Raw genomic sequence first — 22,732 nt, forward strand, 5'->3', positions numbered from 1 at the left:
GGGATGGTGTCCTGCTTGGTGCTTTCTAACCAGGAAGGTGGGCGAGGAAATTGCTGTTCACCCCACCATGACATGAGCGGGGACCTCACGAGTTCCATAATCTTTAACTCGACCTGCTAACAAGTGTGGAACTACACCCTGCCTTGTCACTAGGATTGTAGCCCAAGTGCAGTAACTTGAGTTAAGAACATGCCTTTTTTCCTAGTGACAAGGAGACCACAGAGGCTGACTGAGTGGCATGGGTGGGTAACAATGTGGGGCAGCAGGATAGGTTGCGATGCATAAGCCACGACAGCTGGGTGCGGTTCCTTATTCTGTACTCATTTACCATGTGAACTTGAGCAAGTCTCTTAGGCCAAGATTTTCCAATGTCAATGCCTAACCTTAGGTTCCAAAATAATGGCCAATTTTTAAGTGGTGGGCACTCAGTGTCCCCAGGAACAGATCTAAGGGTCCCAGAGTAGCCCTTCTGTTGCTTACCTCTCATGGTATTGGTAACTGGTTAAAAGATAGGGAACAAAGGGTAGGAATACATAGTCAGTTTTCAGAATGAAGAGAGGTAAATAGTGGTGTCCCCTAGGGGTCTGTACTGGGACCAGTCCTATTCAACATATTTATAAACGATCTGGAAAACGGGGGTAAACAGTGAGGTGGCAAAATTTACAGATGGTACAAAAATACTTAAGATAGTTATGTCCAGGCAGACTGCAAAGAGCTACAAAAAGATCTCTCAAAACTGGATGATTGGGCAACAAAATTCAATGTTGATAAATGCAAAGTAATGCACATTAGAAAACATAATCCAACTATACATATCAACTGTTGGGGTCTAAATTAGCTGTTACCACTCAAGAAAGAGATCTTGGAGTCATTGTGGATAGTTCTCTGAATACATCCACTCAATGTACAGCAGCAGTCAAAAAAGCGAACAGAATGTCTGGAATCATTACGCAAGGGATCATAGAATATCAGTGTTGGAAGGGACCTCAAGAGGTCATTTAGTCCAACCCACTGCTCAAAGCAGGACCAATTCCCAACTAAATCATCCCAGCCAGGACTTTGTCAAGCCTGACCTTAAAAACCTCTAATCTTAGCCTTAGCATAGCTATCCTCCAATCATCTTTACACCCTCTCTGATGGGGCCATACTTACAGACCAATCACAACTGCTAAAGCTGTCTCTCAATCAAAAATGTTACACAACACTAGGGCTACCATATGTCGGGATTTCCCCGGACATGTCCGGCTTTTCGGTCTATAAATAGCCGTCCGGGAGGGATTTTTTAAAAATCTAAAAATGTCCGGGATTTCCCCCGGTCGGCTATTTATAGATAGAAAAGCGGTGGCCAAGCGCCGCTGGGCACCCAAAGCCCCTTCCCGGCTCCCCCCATCCCCTGCAGCCTTACCATGCTGTCCGGCCCGCAGCTGTCTTTCCCCCTCCTCCCCTCCCCTGAACGCTCCGCCCACCTGCTCCTTCCCCTCCCCTGCTTCCCGCAAATCAGATCTTCGCGGAAGTCTGAAAAGAAGCAGGGGCAAGCGGGAGGCAGCAGCAGGTAAGCGGGGGGGGGGGGGCGAGGAGGAGAGCTCCGGGGAGGCGCGGCCTTGGCCAAGCGGCTCCCTCCGGCCTGGGCTGAGCAGCGCCCGGCTGCCCCAGCGGCTCCAGCCGCCCCAGCGGCTCTGGCCCAGCTCGGGCCCCAGCACGCCAAGCCTGGACCCGGCCCGGCTTGGGCCCCGGCACCCCAGGCCCGGACCCGGCTCGGGCCCCAGCACCCCTGGCCCGGACCCACCGACTGCAACTCCAGCCGACTGCAACTCATCACACCAGGGTCTCACCGAGAGCCTTCAGGCCCAGATGCCTTGCAGAACCCCCGAGAGCAAAGGGAAACTGTGAGTGTGGGCGGGAGGAAGATTACTGCGTGGAGAGACACTGGAGCACAGGTGTCAGCTATCCACCAAACCTTAGTGGACCCCAAATTCATCAACCCAGAGGCCCAAGTAACGGTGCAACCCTTTATGGCCAACTCTTTTAACTTGTCTACAGCCAAGTCGCCTGTCCAGTACCAGGGCTGGTCAGGAATATGGACTTTTGCAGTCTATGACGATTATCCCATGCCCATGTTGCTGGGGGCAGACTTGGCCAACCATGTAAGGCTACAAAAAGGATGGGGATGGTCACCTGCAGCCAGGCTAAACAGGCCTCCACACCTAACTCCGTTTCTGAGCCTCTTACAGGGACCAAGCCAGAGGTGGTGGAACCAAACCCCAGACCAGAGTCTATGACAGCAGTTGTAGATCCAGTTCCTGAGACCCAGGCAGACCCAGCCCAAGGATAGGAACTGGCGGAGCAGTCGGCATCACAGCCCGTGCCTGCAACTCCACCAGAGTCAGGGGAGCCAGCACCAAAGGGCGCCACAGAGCCTGCACCTGCAGCAGCCGCTCAACCTGTGCAAGAGGCTCAACCGGAGCCTGAGATACCACCTAGTGCACCAGCGGAGAGCGGTTCACAGTCGATGGAGACACCCCCATCACCAGGATCGCTTCCAGTGGGACCAAGCCCAAGTCCACAATCCAGTGAGGAACTAATGTCTCCAGCATCAAGGGAGCAGTTCCAGGCAGAGCAGGAAGCAGATGAAAGCCTCAGGGGAGCTTGGACAGCAGCACAGAATGACCCACCACCTCTCAGCTCTTCTAATAGGTCCAGGTTTGTTGTAGGAGGAGGACTCGTATACAAGGAAACCCTTTCTGGTGGGCACCAGGAGGACTGGCATCCTCAGAGACAGTTGGTAGTTCCAAGTAAGTACTGGGAAAAGCTCCTGAGCTTAGCCCACGATCACGCTAGTGGCCATGCTGGGGTGAATAGGAACAAAGAACGTTTGGGAAAATCATTCCCCTGGGAGGGAATGGGCAAGGATGTTTCTACCTATGTCCGGTCTTCTGAGGTGTGCCAGAGGGTGGGAAAGCCCCAAGACCAGGTCAAGGCCCCTCTCCAGCTACTCCCCGTAATTGAGGTTCCATTTCAGCGTGTAGCTGTGGATATTCTGGATCCTTTCCCTAAGAAGACACCCAGAGGAAAGCTGTACATACTGACCTTTGTGGATTTTGCCACTCGATAGCCGGAAGCAGTAGCTCTAAGCAACACCAGGGCTAAAAGCATGATCCAGGCATTGGCAGACATTTTTGCCAGGGTAGGTTGGCCCTCCGACATCCTTATGGATTCGGGAACTAACTTCCTGGCAGGGACCATGAAACGTCTTTGGAAAGCTCATGGGTTGAACCATTTGCTTGCCACCCCTTACCACCATCAAACAAATGACCTAGTGAAGTTTTAATGGGAATTTGGGGGCCATGATATGTAAATTTGTGAATGAGCACTTCAAAGACTGGGACCTAGTGTTGCAGCAGTTGCTCTTTGCCTACAGGGCTGTACCACATCCCAGTTTGGGGTTTTCACCCTTTGAACTCATTTATGGCCATGAAGTTAAGGGGCCATTACAGTTGGTGAAGCAGCAATGAGAGGGGGTTAAATTTTGGACTTTGTAAGCAACCTGCAAAACACCCTCAAAGATTCTCTAGCTCTTGCTTGAGAAAATCTACAAGATGCTCAACAAGAGCAAAAGTCCTGGTATGATAAACATGCAGAGAGCGTCCTTCAGAGTAGGTGACCAAGTCATGGTCCTGAAAGTGCTCCAGGCCAATAAGATGGAAGCGTTCTGGGAGGGGCTATTTATGGTCTGAGAGCGCCTGTGAGCTGTTAGTTATCTCATAGTGTTCCCAGACCCTACCCTAAAACCTAAAGTATACCATTGTAATTCTCTAAAGCCCTTTTATTCCTGAGAAATCAAGGTTCTCCAGTTTATAGCCCACGAGAGAGACGACGCTAAGTGGCCTGAATGAGTCTACTATGAAGGGAAAAGCAACGGTGGTGTAGAAGAGGTGAGACTTTCCATAACCCTTGGGCGTAAGCAGCGACAGTAAATCCAGGAGCTGTGCACCAGCTTCGCGCCAATGTTTTCAGCCACCTGAGGATGGACAGAACGGGCGTACCACTCCATTGACACAGGTGATGCTCACCCAATTCAAGCCCAACCCTACTGGATGACTCCTCAAGCCAAAACCGCAATAGAAAGGAAGATCAAGGACATGTTACAGATGGGTGTAATCCACCCCTCCAGTGGTTCTGGTTCCCAAACCAGATGGGAAAATCCACTTTTGAGTGAACTATCATAAGCTAAATGCTATAACTTGCCCAGAGAACTATCCAATGCCACGCACAGATGAGCTATTGGAGAAACTGGGACGTGCCCAATTCATCTCCACCTTAGACTTAATTAAGGGGTACCGGCAAGTGCCGCTAGATAACCCAGCCAAGGAAAGGTCAGCCTTCATCACCCATGTAGGGCTGTATGAATTTAATGTGCTCCGTTTTGGACTGCAAAATGCATCCGTCACCTTCCAGAGACTGGTAGATAACTTTCTGGCTGGATTTGGGGAATTTGCAGTCGCCTACCTTGACGATGTGGTCATATTCTCAGATTCATGGGCAGAACACCTGGAACACCTCCAACCTGTCTTCCAGTGCATAAGGGAGGCAGGATTAACCATTAAGGCCAAAAAATGTCAAATAGGCCTAAACAGGGTAACATACCTTGGACACCAGGTGGGTCAAGGAACTATCAAGCCCCTACATCCTAAAGTAAATGCTATCCAACATTGGCCTGTCCCTAAGTCAAAGAAGCAGGTCCAATCCTTCTTGGGCTTGGCTGGGGATTACAGACGATTTGTATCACACTACAGCCAAATTACCACCCCACTAACAGACCTAACCAGGAAAAAACAGCCAAATGCAGTTCAGTGGACTGAGAAGTGTCAGAAAGCTTTTAAACAGCTTAAGGTGGCCCGTATGTCTGACCTGTACTAAGGGCCCCGGACTTCAACCAACCTTTCGTTGTAACCACAGAAGCAGCCGAGTGTGGTGTAGGAGCAGTTTTAATGCAGAAATGACCAGATCAACAATTCCATCCTGTCGTGTTTCTCAGCAAAAAAATTTCTGAGAGGGAAAACCACTGTTCAGTCTCAGAAAAAGGCTGTTATGCCATTGTGTATGCCCTGGAGAAGCTATGCCCATACATTTGGGGACAGCGTTTCCACCTATAGACTGACCATGCTGCACTGAAGTGGCTTCACACAGTCAAAGAGACTAACAAAAAACTTCTTTGGTGGAGTTTAGCTCTTTAAGACTTTGATTTTGAAATACAACACATTTCAGGAGCCTCTAACAAAGTGGCTGACGCACTCTCCCGGGAAGGTTTCCCAGAATCAGCCGGGTAAAAATGTCCCTGTAGTCTAAGTCATTCTAGTCCTTAAAATGTGGAAAATACTGTTTAGTTCTTCATGTGATTAGTAGTAAAATTAGAGGTGCATGTATCTTATTAACTCTGTTTTCTTAAACCTCCAGGAAGAAATCCCAGCAGTGTGGACCCGACCTGAACCAGGTTGGCCAACACTGTCTGTGATTTGGGGGGCATGTGATAAATGGAGGGGGAGGGTAGCTCCCTTTTATGGACACCCAGCCAGCCAGTACCTATAAAGTCCCTCTGAGTAGCTGTTAATTGCTCTATCTGTAAAGGGTTAAAAAGTCTCACTGCTATGCATAGGAAAAAGGAAGTGAGTGGGCACCTGGCCAAAAGAGCCAATGGGAAGGCTAGAACTTTTTAAAATTGAAACAAGATTCCCCTTTCCTCTGTCTGTGGCTGTTCTCCCGGGGAGAGGCAGACAGGGCAGCTATGCTGTAAGAAGCTTGGGCCAGGTATGAAAAATCATCAGTATTATTCCTAGAAACTACTGATTTAAAACCCCAGATATATAAGTAGATCAGGAAATGTCTAGGAAGATGCAATTAGGTTTATTCCTTTTATTTTGTTATGGCTTGTGGATTCCTCCGTGCTAACCCCAGGTGCTTTTGTTTTGTTTTGTTTGTAACCTTTAAGCTGGATCTCAAGAAAGCTATTCTTGGTGCTTAATCCTTGTAGTTGCTCTTTTAAAATCTAGCAATAGCCTGAGTTCCCAGATGTATTTTCTTTCTTTTTTTTTTTAATTAATAAAATTTACCTTTTTTAAGAACAGAATTGGATTTTTGTATCTTAAGAGGTTTGTGCACATTTTGTTTAATTAGCTGGTGGCAACAGCTGATTTCTTTTTTTTCTCTCTCAGCTCTTCCCCAAAGGGGGGCGAAAGGGCTTGAGGGTACCCCACAGGACGGAATTCCTAAGTGCGCTTTCCTGGGCTCTGAAAGGGGTTCTACATTTGGGTGGTGGCAGCATCTACCAATCCAAGGTCAGAGAAAAGCTTGGGAGTTTAATACAAGCCTGGAGTGGCCAGTATTAATTTTTAGAATCCTTGTGGGCCCTCATCTTCTGCACTTGAAGTGCCATAGTGGGGAATCAGCCTTGACAACTGTATTGGAGGGTCAGTCCATCTGCTGCCTCAGCAGCATCCCCCACACTGTAGAGAGAATGTCAGTTACAGGCTACACAACTAGGCTGTGCCCCCTGCCCTGAACTCTGCTCCCAAATAGATACACTTAACTCTCCATACAGCTCCAGCACCCACTCATTGCCAGAATAGCCCCTACCAGCCCACGAGTGGGGGAATGGCAGTAACTGACTGGGCACCATGGTAGGGTCTGGGGGATGTCATAGAATATCAGGGTTGGAAGAGACTTCAGGAGATCATCTAGTCCAACCCCCTGCTCAAAGCAGGACAAATCCCCAACTAAATCATCCCAGCCTTGTCAAGCCTGACCTTAAAAAAAAAGTCCTTCCTCTGTACCCTGATCCAAACGGCTTCTGGTGCTGGATCCTAGAAGGAATTGTTCGGCCTGAGGCCCTCCAAATTCACAATGGGATGGCATGTAAGGATGCCCCAGGGAGCAGACGGAGTCACAATGCCTCCATATTGCTGAGCTGAGATTCCAAACTCTCAGCAGTTAGGCAGGGCAGTGCTCCCAAGGGAGCCCCTGGGACGCAATGCATTGGTGCTGGTTCCCAGGGAATGGTGGGTGCTCCCAGGGGAGCCTCTAGGATGCAGCAGGTGGGTGCTGGCTCCCAGGGAATGGGGGTGCTCAGAGGGGAGCCCCCAGGATGCAGCGGGTGGGTGGGGACTCCCAGAGGAAAGTCCCTAGGAGGTAGCAGGTGGGTGCTGGCTCCCGGGGCAGCAGGGTGAGGTAACCCACGCTAGGTTTGAGGGCAGCAGCCAGGCTAGGGCTACGGGCTCCACTCTAGTCCGAAGGGCGACTCGGTGCCAGGCCCGGTTTAGCACCCGGCGCCAAGCCCGACCCGTGTGTGGGGACTGGGCTATACAGGCCGTTAATCCCGGAGCCTAACGATGGCAGGGCAACGCGACAGCTAGGCCGCCGGGGCGACCAGGTCAGCCCCCTGGCACGTGCCCGCAGCGCGGGGAGGAGCTTGGCAGACTCGCCAGAGGGGGCAGTGCCAACAGCAAAGATGGCGGCGGCTGCCCATCCGCTCGACGGGTCTGAAGCCACCGGAAGGAGCGGGCTGCGCCTGCGCTGCCCCTCACTAAGGTGGGAGCCGATTGGCTGGAGCGTGGCGCGAGCCCTGAGTGTCGGGCTCGCTGACTGGGTGGTTGCTTGTGGCGCGCAGAGGAGCTGTTAGAGGCAGGAGCCGAGCGTGTCCTGGGCTGAGTGTGTGGCGGGGTGTCCGCAGCACCCATGATGTGGAGCAGTCACGGTGAGGGTGTGGCGGGGGTGAAGGGCTGGTAGCGCGGTGAGGTGGTGTAGTGGGGGGAGGGGCTGGCAGGAGGGGAGGGAATGGGGTGATGAAGCGGAGGAGGGGCTGGCAGGGGGTGATGAGGGGTGGTGGTGGGCTGATGAAGTGGGGCAGGCAGTGGGTTCCTCTCTCCCCTAGCTGTGGGGCTGGAGGCAGGTGTCTCTCCCTTGTGAGGTGCCTGTACGTGGCTGAGCCCACGATGCTGCCCTTCTCCATGGCCTGCTGCCTGGCATCCCCATGAGCTCAGCGTTCTGGTGCCTTCTCTGATCTGTGATGGGGTTTGGACTTGGGTGCAGGTTAAAAACACAGGAGGCTGGGGAGCAAGGCTGGGGGGTGGGGGGAGTGTTCTCCTGTCTTTCCTGATGGAACCCCCTCAGCTCCAGTGCAGAGCCTCATGTTATTCCTGGCTGGAGAGCAGGCTGATTGTCAGTGGGGCTAGCGCTCACTGTTTTATCACAAGTCTAATAACATTGGGAGCTTTTTTAAAGCTCCAGTTCCTGGAGTTATGTGAACATGTGAGAATCTCAACTTTCCCTCTAGTTGACATGGTTGCTGCAAAACACCTGAAATTATGACCCCAAAAGCGCAAAAATTATAATGTCAATACCCCCCCCCCAACTTACTATATTTTGTTTAATTTTAAGCCAGTTGCATGACTTTTTTTGGGTGTAATTTATGGCTTTTGAACATTTGGCGTTAGCAGCACTGTGTTATTAACCCTGATTCTTTCCCCTCTCCCCCAGGTGGCTTTGAGAGTGGCTATGGAGGGTCTGCAATTAGTGGAGGATACACACAGTCCCCAGGGGGGTTTGGATCTCCTGCAGCCACCCAGGGAGAAAAGAAACAGGTATGTACTGCTTCCTAGTCCAGATAAGGGTTTGAGAGAATGGGAGAGTTGGGCTTAGCCCACAAGTGCCTGGTCACGCTGGGGAGCTCCCCTTGGGGGTTTTGGTCTCTACATTCCTGTCATGAGAATGAGAAGGATTATCTACACCTCTCCTAGCACAGAACAAATCGTGCAGCGTTAGGAACAAACTTCCTAATATAACATAAGCAGTGATGGGAGGAGTACAACAGCCTAGGAGCGACCACTGATTTGTTTTGTGAGCTTGGGCAAGTTATTTATACTCTACTTTGGTTTCCCCATTCAGAATAGATATTTACCTCATTCACAGGATGTTGTGGCTTAATTAAACTTCACAACTGTGCTGTAGCTGCAACCATCATTTTATGACTATTGACCTGGTTACATCAAACATGGCTGAGCTGTGTCCACTCTGCGTTTTTACCTCCACAACAAAAGAATGTATAAAATACTCCTTTGTCTCAACATCTACCATGTTGCCTACTGTGTTTGTATCAGGGAAAACCAGGAGAGCTATCCCATATGTTCTCAGCAGGGGATAATGGAGCATGAAGGACATGCACCTGGACCAATACCAAGAGTGCATAGGGAAAGCTGTAAGGAAGGAGGAAGACAGGCCAACTCTGTTACACAAACTCAGTTAGGCTGTCCCTTCTACGCAGTAAAAAACAAACCCAATGTTATCCTTTGGTTGAGGAAGATGACTGCGTGCCAGCCTAGGCCACTAGGAAGGGCAGCACATACTTAACTGTTGTGATTCCTAAGAGTATCAATTATGAGTGATGTTAGGGGGCTTATTCCTTCACTCTTTTGCTTCTCTGGTCCTTCTCATATGAACAGAGAGCAACAATACCCAAAGTCCGAAGGTGCAAACAATTCAGTGTTTATTGGGGTGAACTTCCAGCAAGCATGATTCCAGTTTCCTTCCTCAGTATCCCCCTTCCCAGCTCTGACACCACAGAGCCTTGCCTGTGTCCCTGTTCCCATTTCCCCCTTAATGAAACATAATTCCAATTCCCCCCCTTACTTCCTGATTGACTGCAGACAATATAGTAAAACTTGAGTTCTGCTTAGCTATACCTTAACCAATCATTTTACTGAAATTTAACTAACCAATCCTAACATATTGTAACATGATTATTTAACCAATTATATCCCACCACCTTAATTGGTTTACACCCAACAAAATGAATTCTACAGCAGACAGAAACAATCACAGAACCAGACAGAGATTATACAGACAAACAATAGGGAAGTGAAGACTACAGTGATAGAACAATACAGAAATGAGGATTTCACATCCCAGCTATTGATAAGTGAGTTCTTGCCAGACAGGATGCTATCAAACTAAGTTTCCTTTTACATCTTTTAGGCTCTTCCCTTTCTCTGGAGGTGACAGGAATATCAGGACAGGATTCTATTCTTAACAGCCCAATAGCACCTTATTTCAATGTGACTAGTTTGGAATGTGAGGATGTGACCATACACTTCCCAGTTGATGGCTGCCTCTGCTGCTTAGCCGAAGGCCTTAGCCTAAGAACAGGGCTCAGACTGTCACAGTAAGAGAAGGCTCTTAGACAGACAGACAGTGATTTTGATTCTTTCTTTTATACCTCTATAACTAGCTTAGTGATAAGAATTCACCTACATTCTTAAAGTATAGGCCTTTGCAGACAGGCCTGAATATCTCTATCCTAACAAGTGAACTCAAACCATGGTTCGAGCTGCCTGTGGTACTAACTGGTCACAGACTCAGTTAAAAATCCTAATGCTGACATGGCCTCAATGTTTGTAAATCACTTTGAACATCTCAATCTCAACATGAGTCAGCAATGCGATGCTGTTGCAAAAAAAGCAAATGCAATTTTAGGCTGCATTAACCGAGGCATAGCATGCAAATCACGGGAGGTGATGGTACTGCTCTACTTAGGGCTAGTTAGGCCTTAGCTGGAGTACTGTATCCAGTTTTGGTCACCAATGTATAGAAGGGATGTAGAGAAACTGGAAAGGATCCAGAGGCGAGGAGCAAAGACGATCAAAGAGGTGGGGAGTGCAAGCCATATAAGCAAAGGCCGAAGGAACCAGATATGTTTAGTTAGGAAAAGAGGAAATTGAGGGGCAACATGATAGCAGTCTTCAAATACTTGAAAGACTGCCATAAAAAAGATGAACAGTTGTTCTTTGCCACAGCACGCAGGACAAGAGGTAATGGGTTCAAACTACAATGTAGCAGATTTAGATTAAATCTCAGGAAAAACGTCTTAACTGTAAGAACAGTAGGACAATGGAACAGACGCCTCGGGAGGTTGTAGAAGCTCCTTCACTGGAGGTTTTCAAAAGGAGGCTGGATAGCCAACTGTCTTGGATGGTTTAGACAACAAATCCTGCATCTTAGCAGGGAATTAGACTCACTAGCTGACCTTTGTGGTCCCTTCTAACCCTTCTTCTGTTAGTCTTAAAGGTGCCACAGGACCCTCTGTTGCCTTCTAACCCTATGATTCTAGCTGGACCTTTGGTCTGACCCAGTGTGGCTGGTCTTATATTCTTATGATCTAAAGTGCTTTGCTGAGAATTAACTAGAACAGTGTTACTTGTTTATGCTGACTTCATAAGAAACATACAAAGGTTATGGAGACACGGTCTTAGTCTTCAGGTAAAAGTGCTTTTAGTACTTAACTTAAGACTTTAACAAGTGTATTTCAGCATTTACAATTTGTGGAAAAATAAAATTTCTAGTCTTGTTTTTTCTTTTTCAAAGATCAAAAGGTGAAATTTTCAGTCTTCTTTAAATTCTCTTTTGCAGAGATCCCGCTCCCAGAATATTGTGCCATGTACAGTGTCTCAGTTACTTGCTGCTGAGCAGATTGATGAGACGTTCAAGATCCGAGAAGTAGAGATCTCACAGGTAAGTGAAAAAGGCTGGTGAGTAGGTATTTGTTGTGCAAATGGGTGGGAGGGAAGGTGGTGGTGTGTAAGTGTTAAATATTAAACTTCTTTGTCCTAAGTCTCCCCCCCCCCCCCCCCGTCCCCCCCACTAAACTGATCTCCGTTTCTTTTCCAATGCAGGTTGTTATCATGGGAATAATCAGACAGGCAGAGAAAGCACCAACCAACATCCTCTACAAAATAGATGATATGACTGCAGCCCCGATGGATGTCAGACAGTGGGTTGATACTGATGTAAGCACCAACTGGGGTTTAGGGTTGAGACAATAAGTATGAATTCTGATACTTTCTATCCAGGAATGATGGAGGAAATAGTATTTATCTTGTAAATGTAAACTAAGACTATAGTATAGCTAACGAGCAGGACTAGAGACTGATGTCACAAGTTTAAACTCAATTAAATATCTCACTGACTGCTTTTTTTTAAACTGAAAAGACACCAAAGGCCCAGATTCTCATAGGTACTTAGGAACTCATGTCCACCATTTAGGTGCAACTGACATTCTCAGAACTATTGTCCAGCTGCTGCCTAACCCTGTAGGTGCTTATGTTTCCACTGGTGAACATGTGCAAAGCCACCCAGTCCTGACACCACCCCACAGCCAATGAGCAGCTCAGAGCCTTAGTTCAAGCCAAAACCCCAGAGCGATTCTCAAATTAGGGTTTCCCACGCCTATCTTGCCAGAGGAGCCCAGTCTGGCAGGTGTGCTCAGAGTATGTCTAACCCTCACAAAAGACTGGGGGTGGGATGGGGACAGAAGCAAGTGAAGAATGTTCCAGGCTTGGGTATGTGTGTCCATCTGTCCCAGAATACCCAGTAGTTAGGTCAGGATATGGGAGATACAAGTTTGAATCCCCAGTTTGATGTGAAGCAGGGAATTGACCCTGATTCTCCCACTATTGGTTATAACTGGAAGGGTGTTGTCTCTCTGGCTTTTCGTGAAAGGGCTGACCTGGCTTGGGGGCCTAACTCCAGGAAAGGGCTGAGAATCCTGAGCGGAGGCAGGTGTTTCCCTGTGGGCCATAAGCCCTGCCTCTTTCCTTCGTATTTCACTCTTGGCTGGCTTAGACATCTCCCTGCTCAGCTTGCTGGCTTCTGAGCATCCCTTTCTTAAGTGTGTAACTCTCCATACAAGATGTGAGAAGCCTGGGTGTCTAACTTGGGGTTGAGAATTCCACTAAGTAGCAGGGAGCTAGGAGTGCATCATTGCAATGCCTCGGCAATTCCTTTGTGAATCTAACCCCGAATGCCTGATCTGATTCCAGATATGTTGAGGTACTTCTTAGTAATACTTCCTTTGAATAGGTCTGTTGAGCACTGGAAAATTCTCCTTTACCTATTCTGTTATGGAGTCTGCTTTCCCTGTCTACATGTACTTATTGCATGGGAGCTGTTTGTGTTCTGAGAACAGAATAGATCCCCCAGTGGATAATTTGGCTGTATCAAAAGAGACTTGTTATCAGTACTTTATCTGACCTATGTAAACCTAGAAGAGCATCCCTCTCGCAGGGATATTTAGTGTTCCTGGGGAATTATTCTATTGGACTCCCAACATTGTAGTATATATCCTTCAGGATGTTGATGATGGGGCAAGATTCTTAAAGAATGTTGTTCCTTAACCAAACTGAAGAAGTCAGTATTGAACACCATGAGCATGTCTTCCTCTTCCCCTTTTTAAAAAATAAAAACATTCCTGGTGCCTCTGGGGACTTAGTTTGAATACCTACTGGTGTCATGCATGGCTGTGCTTAAGCAAGCCTAAAACATGTACACTGACGAGCTGCTTGTCTTATTCTCACATACACTAAGCCAGTTTGTTCTCAGCCAGAGGTATACTTAGCGGTACTGGGCAGTACATCAGCTCATCTAGATATTTGCCTAGTTTTACAACAGGCTACATAAAAAACACTAGCAAAGTCAGTACAAACAAAAATTTCATACAGCTAATGATTTGTTTATACTACTCTGTATGCTATACACTGCATGTTCCAGGCTCGGGTGTTTTGTGTCCATCTGTCCCAGAATACCCAGTAGTTAGGTCACTCATCCAGGATGTGGGAGATACAAATTTGAATTTCCACTTTGCCTGATTGGGTGTAACTAGGAGGGTGTTGTCTCTTTGGCTTTTCGTGAGAGGACTGAAATGTAAGTACAATATTTATATTCCAATTGATTTATAGTTACATGGTAAAAATGATAAGGGAAGCAATTTTTCAGTAATAGTGTGTTGTGACACTTCTATATTTTTGTCTGATTTTGTAAGCAAGTAGTTTTTAAGTGAGGTGAAAATTGGGGTACGCAAGACAGATCAGACTCCTGAAAGGAGTACCATAGTCTGGAAAGGTTGAGAGCCACTGCACTAAGCGTATCATTTGAAGAGATGGAATCCCTCTCTATCCTGAAACCACTTTATCTTAAACTAAGACATGTCTCTAGTTTCCTTAGACTCTCCCATACCAATACAGTAATGCAGGCTGGCATTGACTGATACTTAAAAGAGAAGTTACAACATATAACTAAAAGCAGCAAAGAGTCCTGTGGCACCTTATAGACTAACAGACGTATAGGAGCATGAGCTTTCGTGGGTGGATGCCAACATATAACTACAGGCAATACCTAGCCGAGGTGAGCAAGTTTGAGACAATTAGACACTGTAAACTTGAAGTGCAATCAGCAGAATAAAAGGCGGTTTTATGTCTGCCCCAAGACCCCCAGTCAATGTATATGGCTGCACAATTGCATCTTCTTGTACAAAACATTTTTTCTCTTGTGTTGCTGTATGAAGGACCTTCGAAATGGGACAGACTGACTGTATAGACATAGTGTAACTGACTAAACAAAGTGCTGTGAAACGCATAATGTAAACAAATAGAGAAGTATGTTTTCTCCTACTGTTAAAGCTGCAGTGATCATTAGGGTTACTTGTAACAACAGTAGATAAAAGAACTTCCAAGCAGGAATGTGTGGCTTTTTTTAAAAGATGGGTGTCTCTCTTTATGTAACTTGATATTGCTAATAATTGAGACAGGAACTACAAGGACCAAGAAAATCTTCCCCCCCCCCCCCCTCTCTTTTTAAGGAGGCAGGGAGTGAGAATGTTGTGGTGCCCCCAGGAACTTACGTGAAAGTGGCTGGTCATCTTCGATCGTTCCAGGTAGAATCCTGTTCTTTACTTGTATGACTACTTCTAAATAGAGAGTCTCAAATGATTGCTGAAGGCGTAGTGTGCCCTATCTGCTGTTTCTAATAGAGCCTGCTTAGGGATTCTATTGCATCCTATCTGGGAGCCTGATTGTGTTCAACCCATGTCTATAGCAGCTTCAGTGGGGCTTGATCAGGTCCCTGGTGAAACACAGTTCAGAGGCAATATTTCATTTTAGACAAACCTTGTCACTTACCAGCACAGCCAATGCCTGCCTTCAGGAATCTGTTCCCAACTTGGTTACTAACTATTCTGCCTTCTTACAAATGTTGCATTAATAGGTGCCCATTCCAGGCACCCTGATAACAATTCATATCAACAAACGTATCGCCATCCAACATTGACATGCACACCATTCATTTTTATCACAGGTAGGTAACTAGGTACACCCACCCCTGCCACTGTATCTGCAGTAGTAAACATAAGGGAAAAATCTCTCCTTTCAAACTGTCCCCTTCCCAAATGCAAGAGAGAGAAGAGAACCTTCAAGTCACGCTGCATGGCTCAACAAGTTGTTTGCTACTGACTAAAGTACTTGGCTCCGATATCTAATCTCTCAGCATCACTTTGACCTCTCATAATGTCACTCATATGATGCTTTTGTTTGTATGGTAGTAATTCCCAGAGGCTCCAGTCAGGTTACTGGGGAACCTATTATGCTAGGCACCACACAAATGCATGGTCCCTGCCTCAGCAAGACTGCAGCCGAAGAAAGGAGCTGAACAGTCGTCATTTCAGTAACATTATAAGCACTTATGTGGCACTGTATGTGTAAAGCACTGTACAGATACTAGTTTGCTTGAAAGCAAGCCTGTGCGGTTTTTCCCCCCTCAAACTTCTGACTCTGTCTTTATCATCTAGTCCTAAAAGAAAAGGCACTATTTTGCCCCTCCATTAATACAGCTTTAAAAAGGGGATGAGTTCTAATTCTCTCTATAGTATTAATACCTCTTTTAAAGGGGCTCTGATATACAGGACTTTCCAGGATTTTCTGCTGTGGACAGCCACTGCCACCTTGTCTGTACAATGCTGTTGGAGTGGTGTGGTGTGGTGGTATATCTTTGAGATAAATTACTCCTATGAAGGTCTGTCACATTCATATAATGTGAATCTGTTCCTGGATAAGTTTCAGATTAGGGCTAACTTCAATAACTTTGTCACTGATTTTATGGAAACAAACACTGTTCCTATCACTGCCCCTCTGCTCTTTAGGGCTATAGTTGCAATGTGTTTTTGCAGACATATTAAACATGTTCCTAGTGTTGTAATCTTTCCAATTGCTTTTTTTCCTCTCCAAAAGAATAAAAAGAGCCTGGTAGCATTTAAGATCATGCCTCTGGAAGATATGAATGAGTTCACCACACACTTATTGGAAATTGTCAACGCACATATGGTCCTCAGAAAAAGCATCATGGTATGTCCTTGTATCTCTTCTCTGTTCCAGCCCTTATATAGAATACTGTTCCAGGCTGTCTCTATAAGAGGTTCTTGGGGGAAGAGGGGTTTAATGTGGCAGCATAGATAACTTCAGGAAGTAGGAGGTTGCCGTGATCATGATGCAGTCACCCTGGCTTCCCCAGAGAGATTGTTGCCACTGTGGTACAGCCAACTTCCAGTAGTCTCTATTTGGGATCACTCTATTTGGATCGAACAGAGACTTCTCTTAGAGGAGAGTCTATTGATAGAGATTCTCTATCCTCTTCCATCCTCTCCTCCTGACTAGAACCTAAAGTATGGGCCAGATCAGACGAGAAACATTCACCTAAAAAAGAATCCGACACATCAGAAAAGGGCAGACAAATAAACAGTGACAAGTTTTTAAAGTGCTTGTACACAAATGCTAGAAGTCTAAATAATAAGATGGGTGAACTAGAGTGCCTCGTGTTAAAGGAGGATATTGATATAATAGGCATCACAGAAACCTGGTGGAGTGGAGACAATCAATGGGACACAATCATTCCGGGGTACAAAATATATCGGAAGGACAGAACAGGTCATGCGGCGGGTGGCACTATATGTGAAAGAAAATGTAGAATCAAATGAAGTAAAAATCTTAAGTGAATCCACATGTTCCATAGAATCTCTATGGATAGTAATTTCATGCTCTAATAAGAATATAACATTAGGGATCTATTATCGACCACCTGACCAGGACAGTAATAGTGATGATGAAATGCTATCAAAATTAAGAACTCAATAATAGTGGGGGATTTCAATTATCCCCGTATTGACTGGGAACATGTCACCTCAGGACGAAATTCAGAGACAAAATTTCTCAATACTTTAAATACTGCTTCTTGGAGCAGCTGGTACGGGAACCCACAAGGGGAGAGGCAACTCTCGATTTAGTCCTGTGTGGAGTCCAAGAGGTAACTATAACAGGACCGCTTGGAAATAGTGACCATAATATAATAACATTTAACATCCCTGTGGTGGGAAGAACACCTCAACAGCCCAACACTGTGGCATTTAACTTCAGAAAGGGGAACTATGCAAAAATGAGGGGGTTAGTTAAACAGAAATTAAAAGGTACAGTGACTAGAGTATCAGAGGGGTAGCCGATGAGGTTGATAGATTTCCATTTCATACGGCTAAATGCAGTGCCTTGCAGTGACTAGAGTGAAATCCCTGCAAGCTGCATGGACACTTTTCAAAGACACCATAATAGAGGCCCAACTTAAATGTATACCCCAAATTAAAAAACACAGTAAAAGAACTAAAGAAGAGTCACCATGGCTTAACAACCATGTAAAAGAAGTAGTGGGAGATAAAAAGGCATCTTTTAAAAAGTGGAAGTCAAATCCTAGTGAGGTAAATAGAAAGGAGCATAAACACTGCCAAATTAAGTTTAAAAATGTAATAAAAGCCAAAAAGGAGTTTGAAGAACAGCTAGCCAAAAACTCAGAAGGTAATAACAAAACGTTTTTAAAGTACATCAGAAGCAGGAAGCCTGCTAAACAACCAGTGAGGCCCCTGGATGATTGAGATACAAAAGGAGCACTTAAAGACAATAAAGTCATTGCAGAGAAACTAAATGAATTCTTTGCTTCAGTCTTCACGGCTGAGGGAGTTAGGGAGATTCCCAAACCTGAGTCGTCCTTTGTAAGTGACAAATCTGAGGAATTGTCACAGATTGAAGTGTCACTAGAGGAGGTTTTGAAATTAATTGATAAACTCAACAGTAATAAGTCACCGGGATCAGATGGCATTCACCCAAGAGTTCTGAAAAAACTGAAATGTGAAATTGTGGAACTATTAACTATGGTTTGTAACCTGTCCTTTAAATCGGCTTCTGTACCCAATGACTGGAAGATAGCTAATGTAATGCCAATATTTTAAAAGGGCTCTAGAGGTGATCCCGGCAATTACAGACCAGTAAGTCTAACGTCCGTACCGGGCAAATTAGTTGAAACCATCGTAAAGAATAAAATCGTCAGACACATAGAAGAACATAACTTATTGGGCAAAAGTCAACATGGTTTCTGTAAAGGGAAATCATGGCTTTTTAATCTATTAGAGTTCTTTGAAAGGGTCAACAAACATGTGGACAAGTGGACATGGTGTACTTAGATTTCCAGAAAGCCTTTGACAAGGTCCCTCACCAAAGACTCTTACGTAAATTACGTTGTCATGGGATAAGAGGGAAGATCCTTTCATGGACAGAGAACTGGTTAAAAGACAGGGAACAAAGGGTAGGAATAAATGGTAAATTTTCAGACTGGAGAGGGGTAACTAGTGGTGTTCCCCAAGGGTCAGTCCTAGGACCAATCCTATTCAACTTATTCATAAATGATCTGGAGAAAGGGGTAAACAGTGAGGTGGCAAAGTTTGCAGATGATACTAAACTGTTCAAGATAGTTAAGACCAAAGCAGACTATGAAGAACTTCAAAAAGATCTCACAAAACTAAGTAATTGGGCAACAAAATGGCAAATGAAATTTAATGTGGATAAATGTAAAGTAATGTACATTGGAAAAAAATAACCCCGACTATACATGCAATATGATGGTGGCTAATTTAGCTACAACTAATCAGGAAAGAGATCTTGGAGTCATCGTGGATAGTTCTCTGAAGACGTAAACACAGTGTGCAGCGGCAGTCAAAAAAGCAAACAGGATGTTAGGAATCATTCAAAAAAGGATAGAGAATAAGACAGAATATCTTATTGCCCTTATATAAATCCATGGTACGCCCACATCTTGAATACTGCGTACAGATGTGGTCTCCTCATTTCAAAAAAGATATACTGGCATTAGAAAAAGTTCAGAGAAGGGCAACTAAAATAAGGGGTTTGGAACAGGTCCCATATGAGGAGAGATTAAAGAGGCTAGGACTTTTCAGCTTGGAAAAGAGACTAAGGGAGGATATGATAGAGGTATATAAAATCATGAGTGATGTGGAGAAAGTGAATAAGGACAAGTTATTTACTTGTTCATATAATATAAGAAGTAGGGGCCACCAAATGAAATTAATGTGCAGCAGGTTTAAAACAAATAAAAGGAAGTTCTTCACACAGCACACAGTCAACCTGTGGAACTCCTTGCCTGAGGAGGTTGTGAAGGCAAGGACTATAACAGGGTTTAAAAGAGAACTAGATAAATTCATGAAGGTTAAGTTCATTAATGGCTATTAGCCAGTTTGGGTAAGGAATGGTGTCCCTAGCCTCTGTTTGTCAGAGGGTGGAGATGGATGGCAGGAGAGAGATCACTTGATCATTACCTGTTAGGTTTACTCCCTCTGGGGTACCTGGCATTGGCCACTGTCAGTAGACAGGACACTGTGCTGGATGGACCTTTGATCGGACCCAGTATGGCCATTCTTATGTTCTTATATGTTCTCTGTCTTATTACTGTGGCCTTGAAGTAGCTTGTGACCACAGCTGTTTTATTCTGTAACTTTAGACAACATCAAAAATGCCTCCGTCTCTGGGCTCCTTTGGGATGGGTGATATGGCAAGCTATGGATGTGGCAGTAGTGTGCCAGTGAATGGACTTACAGCACATCAGAGTCAGGTAAGTGTGAACAGTAACTTGCCATTACAGCGATCAGGATGCATGAACACTGAGTGATGCTGAATTCAATGTGATACAGGGCAAATCAAAGTTTAGTTATTACATAGAGGTCATATTCTATCCATCTTTTTTGTAACCCTTCCATTGACTGGTGGGAGTTCAGCTGTAGGCTGAAGGTAGTAAGTAGTGCTAGACTTATGGCAGACTCATGGACTGCAACTAAAAATGGAATTCAACTCTCCCTGTGGAAGGAATATGTCATCCTCCAGTAATAGGAAAGGTTGCAAGCATTCTGCAAATGGAATGAATAAATTTGTGCTCAGTAATAGCAACGTGCATGGAGTGGAGGCAATGCTGTCTGGAGTTTTTTACCTAAGTCTGTGGGAATATTAAATGGAAGAGTCTGCTGTGCTCCTGAGTGTACTGCTAACCATGTCTATAACTTCTTACTTTGTCAGGTGTTAAATTTGATTAAAAGCTGCTCTGATCCAGAAGGCTTGAGCCTGACGGAGCTGAAATCCCAACTACATAACATCAATATGATAACAATCAAGTAAGTATATAGAGACAAAGGATGTTCTGGAACCCAAAGCTGTCCTCCCTGAACCTACTTAGTAGTATCTGACAAATGCAGAGTGAGATAAAGAAATGCACTGGCTCACTGTAACATGCAGGTGTGCTGGGACTCCAGATATTGCCTCACTTATCTTGATGGATGGAACAGGAGTGAATGTTGGGGCAAAGATCCCATTAATTCTTTCAGGTCAAGAATCTGCTTTTTCCTCAGCATATCTGTGTAGCAGTGCACCATTAATTCTATCACCAAGGTGTTGGTGGGATACTCACTCTCATCCATTATTTACAATAGAGGTTAATTTGAAAAGACTTCTCTAAAACAGAGGTGCCCTGTTAGCAGGTAGCTGTCAGAGAATGACTTCATCTGAGGACTTAACAGGCTTAAAGGTGAATTCCAGAGATCTTGCTAAAAACTCAACTTATCTAGGAAGATTCTCAGAAGGGATGAGTCTGTCCAAGACAGAACATCACTGTCTTTAAACAGTTTGATATCCTGAAATGTTTGTTTACTGTGCACTCCTGGTTCCTCTGCCACAGCAATATTGCACCCCCTGCCCTTCCTTCCCTCCACATTAACATAGAGCAAGAGCCATTACCTTCCCACACTTTCCTTTCACACTGACCAGTTTCTCATGCTTGGTGTCAGCCCAGATCTAAACATTTCTTAAAACTTCAGAAAGATGAGCTGAGTAGTTGGAGTTGAGTGGGGCACCAATGAGCTGTATCAGCTTGTAATAATACTGTTTTTACATTTGTGTAAGTTACTTGTGACTGAAAGTAGTATGGACAATGTGTCTGTTTCTGTTATGTATCTGAATTTGAAGCCCATCTTGCATACCCTGGATATCAGGCAGAATTCAGTGGGGTGGACTGGCTTCTTACCCTCTCCCCCCCCAACCCAGCCTCCCTGAGTGTTGAGGTGCTGGGGCTCAGCATGTCATTTTAGATCTTGCCATTTTCTATATCCCATCTCATTTTGCAAAAGGTAGCCATAGCTACTTCCTCTAGCTGAACAATGTTAAGTGGTGGTGTTTTCCTCCCATAGATGGCAGGGGCTGGAAGCTATTGGGTGGGCCATGTAGGCTTGCCCTTGGGAAGGTGTGTGCTCATCCTGAATAACTTTGTTTCCCTTTGACACATGGAGCAATTTGGCTTGCTGTGGAGAAAGGGCTGCTGAAGCATTTGGATGGGATGCTAGAGGAGAGCAGTGGCAATGATCTGAGGACATGCACCCCAGAAAGAAGCTGTCGATAATGAAATGGTTGTTTTTCCTTCCTCAGGCAAGCGGTTGAATTTCTTAGCAGTGAGGGACACATCTATTCCACTGTGGATGACGATCACTATAAATCTACAGATGCTGAATAAAGGTGCTTCTGAGAGTTGCCCTATCTTGCTGGGTTTGGTTCCATGCAAGCACCAATTTATGCTGTACTTACAGTACTATGTGTACATATCTTAAAGTAGCTCTGCCAAGCTTTTTTCTGCAGAAGGTGATCTCTGCTACTTACATCCCTTGAAAGCAGCAGCTACTCTGTGAGCATACAGAATTCTCAAACCAAGAGCAGCAAAGTAAATGTACAGTATTCCCCTAACCAGACTCAAATAATATGAGACCGAGTGACCAAAGCTTAACCAGGTGTTCAGGGGAGAAATGACCTCCATGTGAAGAACTGGAAGCTTCAGAGCCTTTGTTCATCTAGTATCCATCTCATATAGCACCACTGGTAAGGGGGGGAGAGAGTGGGTCTGCCCAGCCTCGTCACTGGCCGATTGTTCTGAAATGGCTTCTCAGCTTGGCCAGCCTTCAGCCTGTTTAATTCATAAAGGTGGGTTATTCTTAGAGAGCCTGGCAAGGTACAGTGCTTAAGAATAGTTGTCTACTTTCTGCACTTCTTACATCTATATTTGTATTACAGGATGATCCTGTTAATGAAACTTTTGATATTCCAATAAAGCTTTTTAATTTGGGTTAAATGTGCTTGTGAGGGGCGTTCTCAAAGGCAGAAAAGCTTCCACCTTGATGGAACTTACCCCTGGCATATTCCCTGAACTGAATAAACAGATCCTGTACTTTCTCCCACTGCGATGGAAAATGCATGAAGCCTTTGGAGTAAACTTTTTTTAAAGGGTTAATCTTTCACAAAAAATGTGAACACAGTAGAAAGTTCAGAAACTAAATGTAACACTCCAGATTTTTGTCTTTATTAAAAACAAAGATAACTTCAAAAGTTCCAATTCTGCTGATGACCCGTGTGGAGCTCACTACACAGTTCATGTTGAACTTTTTTTTCCTCTCTTAAAAAAAAAATAATTTCCTACTTTTAAAATAAAAATAAGGTTGCAA

At 45.3% G+C, this 22,732-nt stretch overlaps 1 protein-coding gene across 1 annotated transcript; it reads left to right on the forward strand.

Moving 5' to 3' along the window:
- Window positions 1–7,228: 7,228 nt before the first annotated feature.
- On the forward strand, window positions 7,229–22,447 carry RPA2 (replication protein A2). The gene is made up of 9 exons (XM_005306841.4): window positions 7,229–7,747; window positions 8,530–8,633; window positions 11,455–11,556; window positions 11,718–11,831; window positions 14,678–14,752; window positions 16,101–16,214; window positions 19,702–19,812; window positions 20,271–20,365; window positions 21,669–22,447. Exons 1-9 carry the CDS (start codon window positions 7,729–7,731, stop codon window positions 21,751–21,753), a joined length of 819 nt encoding a protein of 272 aa, XP_005306898.1. The 5' UTR covers window positions 7,229–7,728; the 3' UTR covers window positions 21,754–22,447.
- Window positions 22,448–22,732: the final 285 nt, after the last annotated feature.

This window comes from Chrysemys picta, chromosome 23 (genome assembly GCF_011386835.1).
Source record: "Chrysemys picta bellii isolate R12L10 chromosome 23, ASM1138683v2, whole genome shotgun sequence".
In the NCBI taxonomy this organism is placed as follows: domain Eukaryota; kingdom Metazoa; phylum Chordata; order Testudines; family Emydidae; genus Chrysemys; species Chrysemys picta.

Excerpts from the sequence above, each read along its gene's own strand:
- RPA2 (XM_005306841.4), top strand. Across the intron at positions 14,753-16,100 it reads GTCATCTTCGATCGTTCCAG|AATAAAAAGAGCCTGGTAGC; the intron begins GTAGAATCCTGT and ends CCTCTCCAAAAG. Across the intron at positions 16,215-19,701 it reads TCCTCAGAAAAAGCATCATG|ACAACATCAAAAATGCCTCC; the intron begins GTATGTCCTTGT and ends CTGTAACTTTAG.